The sequence below is a fragment of the Leptopilina heterotoma genome, unplaced genomic scaffold, assembly GCF_015476425.1.
Source record: "Leptopilina heterotoma isolate Lh14 unplaced genomic scaffold, ASM1547642v1 Lhet_88, whole genome shotgun sequence".
Lineage (NCBI taxonomy): Eukaryota > Metazoa > Arthropoda > Insecta > Hymenoptera > Figitidae > Leptopilina > Leptopilina heterotoma.
This window is the reverse complement of record NW_025111191.1, coordinates 1,026,457-1,042,416: the sequence shown is the minus strand read 5'-3', so window position 1 is coordinate 1,042,416 and position 15,960 is coordinate 1,026,457. Positions and strand designations below refer to the sequence as shown.

The window sequence follows — 15,960 nt, the reverse complement described above, 5'->3', positions numbered from 1 at the left end:
ATATAATATAATAAATATAATAAAAAAAAAAACAATAAAAAAAATAATTATATTTCACTGTATTTTTCTCATTCATAAAAATTATGGAATCAAAAAAATAATATAAAAATTATAAATGCATACGAAAGTAATGTAATATAATAATATATTAATTAATATATCATAATAAAATAATATAAAAATATAACTATAAAAAACAAATTGGAAAATATTTATTATTTGACTGAATTGACAGTCAGGTTTTTTTCTAAATTTTTTTATTATTTCTTAAATATTTATTTTATATTTATATTTTTATATATTTATATTTATATCTATTTATATTTTTTAAATTTTTTATTTAAAATAAATTTAATTCGATTAATAAATAATTAACACTTGCATTTATTTTTAAATTCTTAGAAAATTTTTCAAGTTTCTGTAGTTTTTAGTGGATTTTTTATTTTTTCATTTCGTTCTTCGACGAATTAGAATTAAATTTTTTTTTTTTGCTTTTTGAATATTTTGAACATTCTACGAATTGGGGATTAAATATTTTAGTCATTTTACAAATTAGATTTTCAATTTTTAAAAATATTTGGGACACGCTAAGAATTAAAAATTCAATTTTTAAAGTTAACGAAGTTTTGAAAATTTTACGAATTACAAATTCCAGGAGAACGGACATTCAATTTTTTCATTTCCATTCTCTTTTCTTTCACTCACAACAAAGAAAAGAAAAAAAAGTAAATAAGAATATTAAATATCTTCTCCGCGAGAGTCCTTGAAAACTCGAATTTCTGGACATTTAAATTTAACCCCAGCAGAGGATTGTTGGACTTGTTCTTGTTGTAGTGTTTCCTTTAAAAAAAAAGAAAAATAAAAATAAAATAAAAACCTGTTTCTCATGACACCCCGTGAGCCGGTCATCCCTTACGAGAGAAAATTTGCATTTCCGTGTATCTCGGTGCCATCCGGTATCACGCGGGATAAAAACTCATTCTCTCCCTTGGCGCTCTGGCATGATCCAGGAAGGGTGACCGGGGGGAGGGGGGCTTTCTACAGGAACGAGGGTCACGTGAAGTTTCACGGGGGGGTCTTCGCGTCACTGCAAACGGTGGATTTTTTTTTTTTTTTTTTTTTTAAATGCAAAACGGTTAAAATGTAAATGAAGTCGACCCGCGGGCTTAAGAATGTAGGGTTATTAAGAGCAACGAGGGGAGGGGGAGAGGCCTCTTTTTTTTGGTTTCGAATTTAACAAAATTATATTTTATTGACCAGTTGAGAATTTTTCCTGTTTTTTGTAAATTAGAATTTTGTTTGTTTGTTTTTTTTCTTTTTTTGGTAAAAAAATAAATAAATCAAGAAATATTTCTTATTTTCGAAATTAGAAAAAAAATTGAAGAAAAATAAATATAAATTAATAAAAGTAAACAAGAAAAAAATTGAAGTGAACAGAAAAAAAATATTTCTTTTAGAAAATCTTTTTTTTTATTCAATTAATTAATTTTTCGATATTAAATTTTTTTTTCATTTAATATTTTTTAATTTTATTGCATTATTAATTTAATTAAAATTAGTTATGAAGTAGAGGAAACGCCAAATGAAAATAAAGTAAATCAAAGTAATTAGCGATAAAAAATTCTCTATTCATTTATATTCAAAAATATTGATTTCGAAATAAAAAAGAAATCAAAAATTATTTACTTTCGATAATATTCATTTAAAAAAATAATAATAATTCAAATAAAAGTAAAAATACTCATTGAAATGCAGAAATGTGATTGAAATAAATAAATAATAAATGTAAAAAAATTGCCAAACTATTAATTTTTTGGGAGAAAAAAAATAAAAAAATTTGTCGAATTATTAATTTTGTGGTAAAAAAATAATAAATGAAAAAGAATTTAATATCGAAAAATTACATAAAGTTTGCAAGGGTGAAGAAAATAAAAAATTAAACTAATATTTATTTTCCCCTATCGAAAAATCGACCAGCATTCGAAAAAAAATATTTTTTAAACTCACAATTTTGATATTTAAAAATCCCTTTATTTGCAAACAAAAAATTTCCCATTCAATCTCTCCAGCTATTTTTTAAAAAATCGTACTCGCATTTTTTTTATTCTATTTTCATTATTTTTTATTTATTAAAATTAATTAAAAATTTGGTATTAGCGAAAAAAATTTACAATTATTTCGATTGCAAATTTCTTTTGTAAATTAAAAATTAAGTATAGACGTAAATTTCAAAGAAGAAGTGAAATAATAATAATAATAATTATTATTATTATTATTATTATTATTATTATTATTTTAAATTTAGTTAATTCATTGAAAAAGATAGAAATTTTTTTCCCACTATTTCTATCGATGAAAATGATAACAAAAAAAAAAAACGGTGGAATGAAGGAAATAATATTTATATTTTGTTTGTGTATTTAAAAATTTGTTAAAATACAAAGGAAAAATTGAATAAAACCGCGGAGGTGAGAGAGAGAGAGAGGGGAGTATTATAACGAAAGCTCGACATTTGGGGGCGAGAGGGGAGCGAAGAATTGCCAAGCGGATGGAACAAGGAAAGGGGTGCGGGCGATAGAAATGCAAAAAGGCGCCAGGGTCTTCGCTCAATAACGAAACTGGCGCAAGCGCCTTCATTTTGTTTTTCCTATTTCGCCTCCACCTCTCCCCTCTCTCTCACTCTCTCTCTCTCCCTTTCTCTCTATTCCTTTTTGCAAGATGGCTACTCGTTTTAGTGTCGGTAACTGGTCTCGAAAATCTACTGCATCCTTCCCTATCGACTGTTTTCTTTTGCCTCGAAGCCAGTGCAAAAATTCCCGCTATGTGGCGCTTTTAAAAAAATTTTTTTTTTTATTTTTATGTTAAAAAAAGTTTTCAATTAAAAAAAAAGACATTTTTTTTTACTCTAAAAAAAAGTATGAAAAAAAAAATTTTTAATTTTAAAAAGAATTCTTCTAATTTAAAAAAAACAATTTTAATTTTAAAAAATCTTTTCTTAAATTAAACACAACTTTTTCAGTTTGAAAAATACTTTTTTTTAAATTAAAATTATAAATTTTAATTATAAATTATAAATTTTAATTTGAAAAATAGTTTTTTAAACTAAAATGCAAACTTTTTTATTTTTAAAAATAGTTTTTTAATTTAAAGACAACTTTTTATTTTTTACAATAATTTTTTAATGAAATATTTTTCAAAAGTAGTTTTTCTAAGGTAAAAAAATACTTTATTCTACGTAATGTATTTTTTAAATTATTTTTTCCAATGTAAAAACATTTTTATAATGTAATTTATTTTTAAAATATTTTTTTTAATTGTGATGTATTTTTAAAATATATTTCTTAATTGTGACGTATTTTTAAAATATATTTCTTAATTGTGATGTATTTTTAAAATATATTTTTTAATGTAAAATATATTTTCTAACGTAAAAAATAGTTTTCAAATAAAAAAAAATACTTTCTAAATTCAGAAAAAATTTTCTTAATTTAATAAAATAATTTCTTTAATTTTAAAAATAAGTTTAACATTTTGTCTGACTATAAAGCAACTTTTCTACTTGAAACATTATTTTCCCTCTTCCTACAAGTTCTTAAAAAATTTAATTTAACTAAAATTTCTTAACAGAAATTAGTAATTAAAAATTAATAATTAATAACCAAATAATGAATTAATACTTAAGAACAGAACTTTATAATTAAATATTAATAATAGAACATCAATAGCAAATTAACAAATAAACAAATTTAAAAAGAATAACACAAATAACTTTTTTAGTTAAAAAAATACTTTCTTAATTTAAAAAAATAACTTAAATCTTTTGTCTGACTATAAAATAACTTTTCTACTTGTAATGTCGTTTATTAAAACTTTAAATATTTTAAATATTTTTATTTTAAATAATAATAATTGAAATAGTATTTAAAATATATTTAATGTAAATCTTTTAATAAATTTTAAATTAAACATTAGTAAAAAATAAACAAATTAAAACTAAATAACAGTAATTAGTAACTAAAAATTAATAATAGAAATTAATAATAAAAATCAATAATAGAAATTAATAATAGAAATAATTAATAGAAATTAATAATAAAAATTTATAAAGAAAAATTAGTAACTAAAATTAATGATTGATAAAAGGAATAAATAGAATAAAATAAAAAAATAGCTGATAACATGAAAACTGTAATACTTTTATAAGGGACAAAACTGATTTATTGTCTATATTCTGTTTTATTTATTTTTTTTTAGGTTGTCTTTGTAATTAAATTTAAATTTTTCATTTCGAAACAAGCGTAAATTTTGTCTAAGTAAATCAAGTCAAATTACAAAAAAAAACAAAAAAAAAATTCTTTTTCCATGCAGTAAAAGTAACGGGTCGAAATTGAATTACACCATAACAAGTGGTAAATTTTACATGGTGTTATAACTATCTCTTGTATAACGAGATTGAAATACGATAGGTAACAATTTTTTTTGTAGTTGTTGTTATTTATTCTTTACGCGTTTAGGTTTGCTAAAATTTCAGTCGAGTTTTGCAAACAAAAATATTTGATTAACTGGTATATTTTACAATTTTTCATTTCGTTTTCGTTTTCATTTTCAAAAAAAAAAAGTAATAAACGAAAAATTTTAAAATTTATTTATTTATTAAAATGGGTTTATTTCAATAACGAAAATAAATAAACAGTATAAATATTGAACTATTAAAAAATTTACGTTTAATGCACTAAAAAAATTTATCTGGTTAAAATAAACGATAATTTGTCTATATTATCTAATAAATATTTATTCGTATCGGAATATATTTTTTATTTAAGTGAATTAAACAATATTTTCATAGTAATTTATTTATAAAAAGATATTTTCTAACAAAATTAAAAATTCGCTGACGAAAAACTAATAAATAAAGAACTGAAAGCGTATATTCTTATGAATGAAGAACTCCGCGCTAAGCGACTGGAGATTTAAACGAAGAAAAGAACGCATCGAGGTTCTTCGAGAATCTTCCCCGTTCTAGAAATTTTCCTCCTTTATTTATAACAAAACTCACGAAATTCTTACGTGGTAGTGAGAAAAAAATATTTTTTCAGTAGAAAAATCATACTTTAGTCAGACACAACGAAATTTATTCAGTTTTACAGTAAAAAAATTAAAAATTTGCAATTTCCAAGTAGAAATATCCATATATAGTCAGACAAACACTTTGAAATATATTTTCAAAGTCTGACTAAATAATGACTTTTCTACTTGAAGTGACAATATTTCTGTGTATGCTTTTGTTTTTTTTTTCTTTAAAAAATATTGATATATAACAAATTTCGTTTGACTAATGAAAATTATTATTCAAATTATTCTCCTTTTTGTTTATAAAATATACTGGAAAATTGTTAATTGTTGAAAAATTTCGATTAAAAAGTAAAAAAATATACAAATTTTATACGTAATTTTTATAAAAATTTTATCATTTTTTTTATAATTTTTATTTCTTAATAAAAATATTGTTTACAAACTTATTTTTTCTTTTGGGAAAGAAAAACATGAGACAATATCGTTTCTTAATATTTTCTGTAGAAAATTCTCAATTTTCATAGAAAAATAATTTGCAACAATTCTATTTCTTAATAAAACTGAAAATTTTTGAATTTTTAGAAAATAAATGAAACAATTTTATTGAAAAAAAATGTTCTGTTAAATTTATTTATGAATATCTTTAAGTGTAAAATTATTCGAAAACAATAAATTCTTTTTGACATATTTTAAATATTTAATTATTATTATTTTTCCATAGACATTAGGATTTTTAAAAAATTTTAAATTCAAACCTTCTTGAAACTAATTATATAAAACTTGTAAATATATTTGAATTCCTGTTTGAGGAATTTTATTAAAATTTTTGAAAATAATTGAATTTTGAAGAAGAATTTTTTTTTTATTTATAAAGATAATAATTGGGATTTTGTCTAGATTTTTATGTAAATTTTGAATATAATTGAATTTTTGTGATAAGAATTTTACTATTTCTGAAAATAATCGAATTCCTGCAATCATTTGTAATTTTACTTCAAAATTCAATTTTTTTAAAAGTGTTTTTAACTAAAATCCTTCTATAGATCCATTATTTTTAGTAATTAATTAAATATATATTGACAAATTTAACTAATTTTAGAAGATTTTGAATTATTAAAATATTATAAAATTTTTCAAAAATCTAAGTTCATTAAAATTTGTAATTAAATTCAATTTCAACATTGAAATTTTATAAAATTTCGAATTAAAACCGTTTGAAGTTCATTTATTTATGAAAATTGTAAATATGCAACTCTTAAAATTGAATTAATTTTGAAATATTAAAAATATTCATATTTTATTTTTATAATTGGTAATTTTATTTTTAAAAAAGTGAGGGAGAAGTCATCCGAGCGCGAATAGTTGCTAGTAATTGTTTAATCTTCTGTCTGACTGTAGCAAATTATTTTTTCCACTTTTGACTAATTTATTCTTGAAAGCGATAAAAATTTACTTACTGTCTGACTAAATAACGGGTTTTCTACTTGAAGTGACAATACTGTAGTTTTTTACCCTAAAGTTTTTATATTTTAATTTTAAACTTAAATAAATTTTAAAATAAATTTTTAAATAAATTTTTAAATATTTTAATTAAATATTATTATAAAAACAATAGTAATAATTAAAAATAACAGAATTAATAATAATCATAATGAAAAATACTAATAATAACTCTCGAAATTCGAAAAAGCGATAAGTATAGAAATATATTAAAGACCAAGTGTTTTTGGTATAAATATAATAATAACAATAAAAAAAATAATAATAATCAAAATGCGAGAACCGAGATAGAATAGAAAAGAGGATTCGCATAACAAAAAAAGGTAAAATCAACGTTGAGGGGAAGGCATCAAGCATAATTTGCACGTTTATCGCATTGAAAAAGGTCATAATACCGACGTCCATGTCGGAAAATGGCGCTCGCGGTCGTTTTACTTCGAGTGGTTTTCCTGAAAACGGGCATTTCCTCCCTTTAAGCCACTACCTTTTTCTCTCATCTCATTTTAACTCCTATATATTTCTTCCGCTCTATCCAACAATAATCCTTTTTTTTTACCTATTCTTCTTTCTCCCTCTCTCTTTTTCTCTCATTTTTTTTTTTAAACTTCTGTCTCATTTTTTTCTTTTGAGCCATGTCTAATGACAACCGCACTCAAATGCCTCTCTCGGTTATTAAGAACATTTCGCTCCGTTGTTGAAGGAAGGAGGGTTCCGAAGGAGAGAAGTGATTTAAAATACGCGATTCGGGACCGGATTTTTTCATGGGTGTTGAAGCTGAAAAGAGAGAGAGAGAAGGAGGGAACTAATATATTTTTATACTCTCCTCTGCACACGTCGAGATTAGGTTTAACTGCCTTAATTTTAAAAAACTGCCACCCCACGAAATTGCGACCGTTTTGCGCGCACTCATTCCGAGGGGGAGAAAAAAAATACTGTCTCTCTTTCATTTTTTTTTCTACACATTGAAAAACGTTTTTTTTTCCTTTTTAAAACGGCATTTATTAAATGGCTAAGAGTCACGTTTTTGATTAATGTTAGTTTAACGAACGATTCTGTTGCTAGTAAATCACCTTTTTTTTCGTTTAATAATAATAGTTTTATTTTTAATAAATGTGGAAGTGAATTAATTAAAATTTAGCTGGTAAATTAATTAAATTCCAACTGGAAAATTAATTACATTTCAACTGGTAAATTAATTACATTCCAACTGGTAAATTAATTACATTCCAACTGGTAAATGAATTAAATTTTAACTAATAAAAAATAAAATTTTAATTTGCAAAATAAAAATTTTAATTAATTTACGAAATTCAATTGTTATAAATTAATTCAATTTCAATTCGTAAATTAATTAAATTTAATTTTAGTGAATTAATTTAATATTAATTACTAAATAATTATGTTTCAATTAGTACATTGATTGAATTTCAGTTGGCAAATTAATTGAATTTAAATTCATAAATAATTATATTTCAATTGGCAAATGAATTAAATTTCTATTCGCAAATAAACGTTGATTAAATTACAAATTTCAGTTAGTAAATTAATTGAATTGCCGAATTTCAATTGGTAAATTAATTGAATTTACGAATTTCAATTAGTAAATTCATGAAATTAATTCACGACTTTCAATTAATTGAATTTTAATTCCTAAATAATTATATTTTCAATTGGTAAATGAATTAAATTATAATTTGAAAAATAGTTTTAAATAATTTACGAATTTCAATTAGTAAATTTAATTAAATTTTAGTTGATCAACTAATTAAATTTCAATTGTGATAAAATTAAATTTCAATTGGTTAATTAATTACTAATTAAGTTAATATTCAAAATACTTAAATACATTTCCAACTATTATTTATGAAAAAATTTTTTTTTTCTTCAACTGATATAATTTGATGACAATTTCTCAAAATTTAAATTTTACTTACAAATTTTGACGAAACGTTTTGCCGCCTCGTACTGATTGTCCTTTTTTCGATTAAAATCGATGCCGTCCGTAGTGAACCAATTTTTAATTCTTTCTTGTAATTTTTAATTCCGCCATTCGAAAGTGAGCCTGAAAAATTAAAAAAACGAAAGAAATGTTAAACGATTTTGCATTTTTTTTGTCATCCGAATTTTTGTAAGTAAAAATTTCGTAGAAATTTTCATAACAAAAATTAACAGTAAAAAGTTGTAATCGTTGATTATAATTTGCATTTTATATTTTCGAAAAAATTTTTTCCAGAGTAAAAATTAATTTAATTTCATTCTCATAGAAACATCAATTTTTTTTTTAAATAAAAATATATTTCGCAATGAAATAAATTTTTTCCAGTATAAAAACCATTTCGTATCGTCTGACTATATCTTGCTTTTCTACTTAAGAATATTTCTATTGTATTGTCTGACTTTCTCTTGTATTTTCTACTTAAAAATATTTCCATTATTTGCCAACAGCTTAAAAAAAATTAAAAATAGAAAAAATTTAGAAAAAAAAATTAAATGATTGTAAAAGAATTATAAAATTATGATTTTATAAATATTATAATACTGTGATAATATTTTTTTTTGTTAACATATTTTGTTTGTTGAAATAATTTCAAAAATAATACCTACTCAAAAAAAAAAAAAAAAAAAAAAAAAAAAAAATGAGAAGAATATAAAGAAATATTGTTTGCAAAATTTTTTCTTTTGAAATCTTTTTTTTTTTGTTAAAATTAGAAACAATTGACCAAAGTAAACAAACAAACATGCAAAAAATAAAAAAAAAATGTAAAAAAGAACCCGAATTGAAATTTCCGCTCGGGATTTTATATATGAAATGAAACCTTATTGCCAGAACATCTGTTGCATCAATAACAACTATTTTATCTCTCTATGTCTGGGAAATAAAAAAAAATTGATCCAAGTGTAAATACAAGCTAACATGGAGCAAAAAAAAAACTATTTTCAACAGTACAATTATAAAAAATTATGCAATAATTATTAATATATAATACTGCTTTCAAATAAACGACAGATATAATTATAATTAAAAAGGCGTTTCACATATCGATAAACTATAATAAACTCGAGTTAACTCACGGAAATTTATTAACTTATTTCTGTTATCATTGCTAAAATTTTTATTATTATTATTATTATTATTATCATAATTATTATTATTATTACTAATTATTACTAATTAAAATAGTGGACCAATTTTAATTAGTGGAACAATTCAAATACTGGACTAATTTTAATTAGTGGCTTGATTTAAATAATTAAAATAATTAAAAAAGGTGATTAATTTTAATTAGCAGACGACTTTTCTCAAGAATTAAATTATTAAATCTTGACTTTTTCTCTTACAAGAAATTTTAATTCCTGACTTTATATTCTAGTCGAAAATCTATTGTCTGACTATTCAATGATTCTTTCACTTCTATTGTTCAATATTATAATTTTTAGAATAAACCCCCTATTGTTTTACTACTGTCTGACAACGTCTAGGTTCTTCTACTAATTATACGTGAGTATTTAATTTCATATTTCTATTATAAATATCTATCGATTCAATGTAATGTCTGAATAAATTTTTGAAGGTTCGCATAATAATTTATGTCTGACTGTTCAACGATTTTTTCACTTCTAATAGATAGAAGCAGACTTTTAAATATCGGTGCATAATTTTTTTACTGAATTGAATTTTTCAAGGTAAAATTAAGCATTTAATTATGGTTTATTTTGTAAGTTATAGTAGTCTTTATCTTTTGACTAAAGTTTTTATTTTTTAAAGTGAAAAATAGGAGGACTTAGTACTTTAAATACTCGACTAATTTTAAAAGTGGACTAATTTAAATACTGGCCTAATTTTAATATTTGACCGAAAGTAGACTATTTTTAATACTGGACTAATTTAAATACTCGACTAATTTTAATACTGGACTACTTTAAATACTCGACTAATTTTAACACTGGACTAATTTTAATACTGCACTAATTTTAAAAGTGGACTAATTTAAATACTCGACTAATTTTAATATTGGACTAATTCAAATACTCGACTAATTTTAACACTGGACTAAAAGTGGACTAATTAAAATACTCGACTAATTTTAATACTCCACTAATTAAAATACTGGACTAATTTAAATATTGGACTAATTTAAATACTCGACTAATTTTAACACTGGACTAAAAGTGGACTAATTAGAATACTGGACTTATTTAAATACTCCACTAATTAAAATACTGGACTAATTTAAATACTCCACTAATTAAAATACTGGACTAATTTAAATACTCGACTAATTTTAATACTGGACTAATTTAAAACTCGACTAATTTTAATAGTTAACTAATTTATTTTTTACTAATTTAGTTCACCTTTTTGTTATTTTAGTATACATTTCACGAATTTAATTTTTTTCCTAATTAAGTTTACGTTTTTCTAATTTATCTACCTTTTCATTAATTTAATGTATTTTTTAACAACTAAGTTTACGTTTTTCAAAAGTTATCCGCCATTTTACTAATTTAATATATTTTTCACTAAACTGATGTTTACGTTTTACTATAATAATTTCTCCATGTCACTAATTTATATACTCAGAGCAAGCAAGTCCATTTCGAACTTCCGTTTTGTTTCTAAGCAAATTGTAGAAAATATTTTTTTTAAAAACATTTTTTCTAGTTTTTTAGCTGAAAATTCAAAGAAAATTCATTCCTCTCAATCTCTCTCTCTTGCTCGTGCTCACTTGTGTGCCCCCTTTTAGATAGAGAAATCCCACATTGAGCCAGGTTTCAGACTCGCGTAAAATATTGCCGCGAATTATCATACCATCTGAAATTAAAGGGTTGAAATTTCGGGATGTTGGTGTGCCTGCCTAGTTGCCAGTGGAAAATAATTTTGGCGGATTCCCTCTTTGCTCTCCTTCTCTCTTTCTCTTTTCCTCACTCAGTATTCGAGAAACGAAGAGACGCGAAGGGAGGATCGTTGAGCTTACCATAGGGGTGGTTTCCAGAACGAATTGGGCGAGATAGTTGTAAAGGCTAAATGCGAAAGAGAAAGAGAGAGAGAAAGAGAGAAAGAGAGAGAAGGAGGGAAAGTGAGGGAAAAAGAGAGGGAAAGATAGAAAGAGAGGGAAAGAGAGAAAGAGGAAGAGAGTAAAAGGGAGAGAGAGGATCGGAATTCTAGGAAGTGTTGCGCGTACCATGGAAGTGAAACGCCTCTCCTCGACATTTCGTGCGCATTTTCCTCTCCTCTCTTTTCGAGCGTCTCACTCCACAGGGATTTTCCCCTTTTTTTTCCAAACAGACGATTTTTCTTTTTCAGCGTCTGCGCAGCCACGCCCATGTCTACAATGGCGGCCGATGGAAAATCGTCGCGGGGGCGGCGCCCTTTCCTCGCATCTTTTTCCCACGTCCTTTTCCATCTCGCTCCTTTCGTCCTTCGTCCCAGGAGTGTATTTCAAGAGGGTCCTTGTACCGAACTAACGCCGAGACTAACGGCCGAGCATGTCGATGCTTTACTGCACAAGCATCAGTTTCGTGTGGCATCGACTCTCATTTCTCTCTCTCTCTCTCTCTGCTTTTTTCTTTCTTACTCTCTTTCTTTGCCTTTGCTCTTTTTTTCTCATTCCTTTTTTGTGTCTCTCTCTCTTTTTTGTTATTTTTTGTCTTTCTCTCTCCCTCCTCTTTTTTCGTAATTTTTTTTTTTACCAGAAAAAACCAAATTTGACTAAAATCGTTTACTTTCTATCCACTTTTGACCAAAAATTCTTAGTCACTATTGGCTGACTCAAATCCTTTACATTCGAACCAGTTTTGACTGAATTTTAGCCTCGAGGCTAAAACTCAGTCAAAAATAGTTCGAATGTAAAGGATTTTAGTCAAAAGTAAACAAAAGGTAAACGATTTTAGTCAAAAGTGGAGAAAGGAGAAAAAAAATGAAAATGAAAATTAAAATACCGTAAAAGGAAAATGTTATTTTAAGAAACAAATCTCTGGTTAGAGAATAACTATTGAAAATCAGAAGAAAACGATTATTTTTCAAGGAGAAAAACCAGGACTGAGTCAGACACTAGAATAACAGGACTTGGAAACAATAAACTACTTTTAATAACAAGTATAGTTTTAATACAAGTAGTAAAATAACCCTATAGTCAGACAATTGTCACTCAATTTCTTACGAGCAAGAAAAACGATTTTACTCGCCAAGTAGAAGAACCAGAATTTAGTCAGACGATAATAAACGACTTTGAACTTTCCAACCATTTCGAACACTTTAAGTGAAAAAATCGACCAATAGTCAGACAATTGATATCCCTGAAAGTAATGAAACGGAAATTCTTTGTTCGACAGTGAAAAAAATCGTTCATAGTCAGACTGAATTTATAGATTCAACCAAGAAGACAGTACACCAAAACACTAGGGATTAGTTTAAAAAAAAGAATTTTCTGTAAAAAATATTTTTCTGTAAAACAACTGTCAGTAAATAACAATAAAATAATTCCAATCAATTTTTGATTTTTACTTTTTAAATAAATAATTAAATTCTCTATTATCTTTTTTTTGCATGTTTAGAAAAGCAAAAAAAAAAATGTTTCCCGAACTTTGTTATCCAATCCCCGAAAAACTATATACTGATTCAAATTTGTCCATCTCGTTGCGAAGCACATACATACACAAGTATGTAAATTTCTTTTACAAAAAAAAAAAAGAAAAGAAAAAAAAATTGCGTAGTAAAACTGCAATATAAAACTTCTAACAGTAGTGCTTTCTAAACTTAAGAGCTAAATAAATGAAAATCCTCGTCCCTTGAAAACGCGCACACTCACGTACATTCACACGCATACAAACACACATATATGAGAAAAACATCGAGATAGAGAGACGCTACATTCCCGTCTGTTTTTCATTATTTATCCGACAGAGAGAGACAGAGTGAGTGAGTGAAGAGAGATAAAGAGAAAAAGAAAGAGAGAGAGAGAAATGTCCCCTTGGTTCTTAAACAGAGAAATTTAATTTGATCTCCTCTCTTCTCTCGGAAGTGAATACTTGTCGAATTAAGCTTCGCGTTTAGAATTGAGTAGTAGACACCTCTCTCTAAGGGGATCATTTGAGTCAAGTGCTTTGAGTTCTTTTTTAGGCAGCAAAAAAACGTGCCTTCATAAAGTACCCAGTAACCCTAAAAGAATTTGTTTTAAACAATTTTTTTAATTTATTAAAGAATTCTTTTTATAAAAAAGAAAAAAAGATTTATCAACTACTTCTAAATAGTAAATAATTAACATAAATATAAATTCCTCAATATAAACTCTATATAATCTAGTTTTAAGACTTAAAATAGGATAATTCAATCATTTTGTCTGACTTATAATTTACTTCTACTACTTTAACGTCATATATTTGAAAAATATATGTCTGACTAATAATTTACTCCTACTACTGTAACATTCGTAAATAATAAAATACGTCTGACTATTAAGCTACTTTTACTACTGAGAAGATATTTTAATAATAAAAAACTAAATAATAATTTACTTCCAGTACTTTAACGTCATATATTTGAAAAATATATGTCTGACTAGTAATTTACTCCTACTACTGAAACATTGGTAAATAATAAAATTCGTCTGACTATTAATTTACTTTCACTACTGAGAAGATAATTTAATAATAAAAAACGACGTCTGACTAGTAATTTACTCCTACTACTGAAACATTGGTAAATAATAAAATTCGTCTGACTATTAATTTACTTTCACTACTGAGAAGATAATTTAATAATAAAAAACGACGTCTGACTAGTAATTTACTCCTACTACTGAAACATTGGTAAATAATAAAATTCGTCTGACTATTAATTTACTTTCACTACTGAGAAGATAATTTAATAATAAAAACGACGTCTGACTAATAATTTACTCCTACTACTGAAACATTCGTAAATAATATAATACGTCTGACTAATAAATTACTGTTACTACTGAGAAGATAATTTAACAATAAAAAAATATGTTTGACTAATAATTTACTCCTACTACTGAAAAAATCGTAAATAATAAAATATACGTCTGACTAATAATTTTCTCCTACTACTAAAACATTGGTAAATAATAAATTTTGTCTGACTATTAATTTACTTCTACTACTGAGAAGATAATTTAACAAAAAAAGTACGTCTGACTAATAATTTACTTCTACTACTGAAACATTTGTAAATAATAAAATACGTCTGACTAATAAATTACTTTTACTACTGAGAAGATAATTTAACAATAAAAAAATACGTCTGCCTAATAATTTACTCCTACAGTACCGTCCGCAATTGTCAGTCCACCCATTTTTAAAGGAATGACAAAAATTTTTTAACATAAAATTCATGAAAACTAAAATTTTTTTTGGTTTATATTTTGAAAGACGATAAAATTTTGAAAAGAATAAGACCTTACAGAAGTCATTTGGCCAAAATTTGTAGAAGATATTCCTAAAAATCGTCATTTTCAATGTTTGACAAAAATTTAAATAACTTCTAAAATAATGAACGCTTTTTAATAATCTCAGGCTTATTTTAAAGGTCTTTTTCTACGGAATAAGAATTACTTATAGGCATTAACCTGTCATTTTAAACTTGGAATAAGCATGACGTCAAAATTAGACAAAAAAATTGGAAAAATTTGAAATCAATTTTTTGTACTAAAAACTATTCTAGAACATATATAAAACATGATATGGTGTAGATTTTTCAAGAAAATTTAATAAAAATATATGTTTGAATTTCAAAAATTATTTTTCTTTTAATAATATTATTTCAAATTTTTTGAATTTTTTTGTCCAACTTTGACGTCATGCTTATGCCAAGTTAAAAATTACAGGTTAATGCCTATAAGTAATTCTTATTCTGTAGAAAATGGTCTTTAAAATAAGCCTAAGATTATTAAAAAGCGTTCATTATTTTAGAAGTTATTCAAATTTTTGTAAAACATTGAAAATGACGATTTTTAAGAATATCTTCTACAAATTTTGGCCAAATGACTTCTGTAAGGTCTTATTCTTTTTAAAATTTTATCGTCTTTCAAAATATAAACCAAAAAAAATTTTACTTTTCATGAATTTTATGTTAAAAAATTTTTGTCATTCCTTTGAAAATGGGTGGACTGACAATTTTGGACGGTACTGTACTACTAAAATATTATTAAATAATAAAATTCGTCAGACTATTAATTTACTTTTACTACTGAGAAGATAATTTAACAATAAAAAAATATGTTTGACTAATAATTTACTCCTACTACTGAAAAATTAAATATTAATCAAATATCCGTCCGACTAATACATTACTCTTACTACTGAAAAATAGTAAATAATAAAATTCGTCTGACTAATAATTTACTCCTACTACTGAAACATTAT

At 24.6% G+C, this 15,960-nt stretch overlaps 1 protein-coding gene across 2 annotated transcripts in view; it reads right to left on the bottom strand.

Moving 5' to 3' along the window:
* Nucleotides 1-2,467: 2,467 nt before the first annotated feature.
* Nucleotides 2,468-15,960, bottom strand: part of LOC122511583 — a 123,174-nt gene continuing 109,681 nt past the window's right edge. For both annotated transcript variants that reach the window (XM_043626937.1, XM_043626938.1), the window contains exons 3-4: nt 8,508-8,635; nt 2,468-2,829 (exon numbers count right to left, since the gene is read on the bottom strand). In XM_043626937.1, coding sequence (XP_043482872.1) covers nt 2,677-2,829; nt 8,508-8,635 — 281 coding nt within the window. In that variant the 3' untranslated portion in view covers nt 2,468-2,676. The remainder of the gene's footprint in view (nt 2,830-8,507; nt 8,636-15,960) is intronic.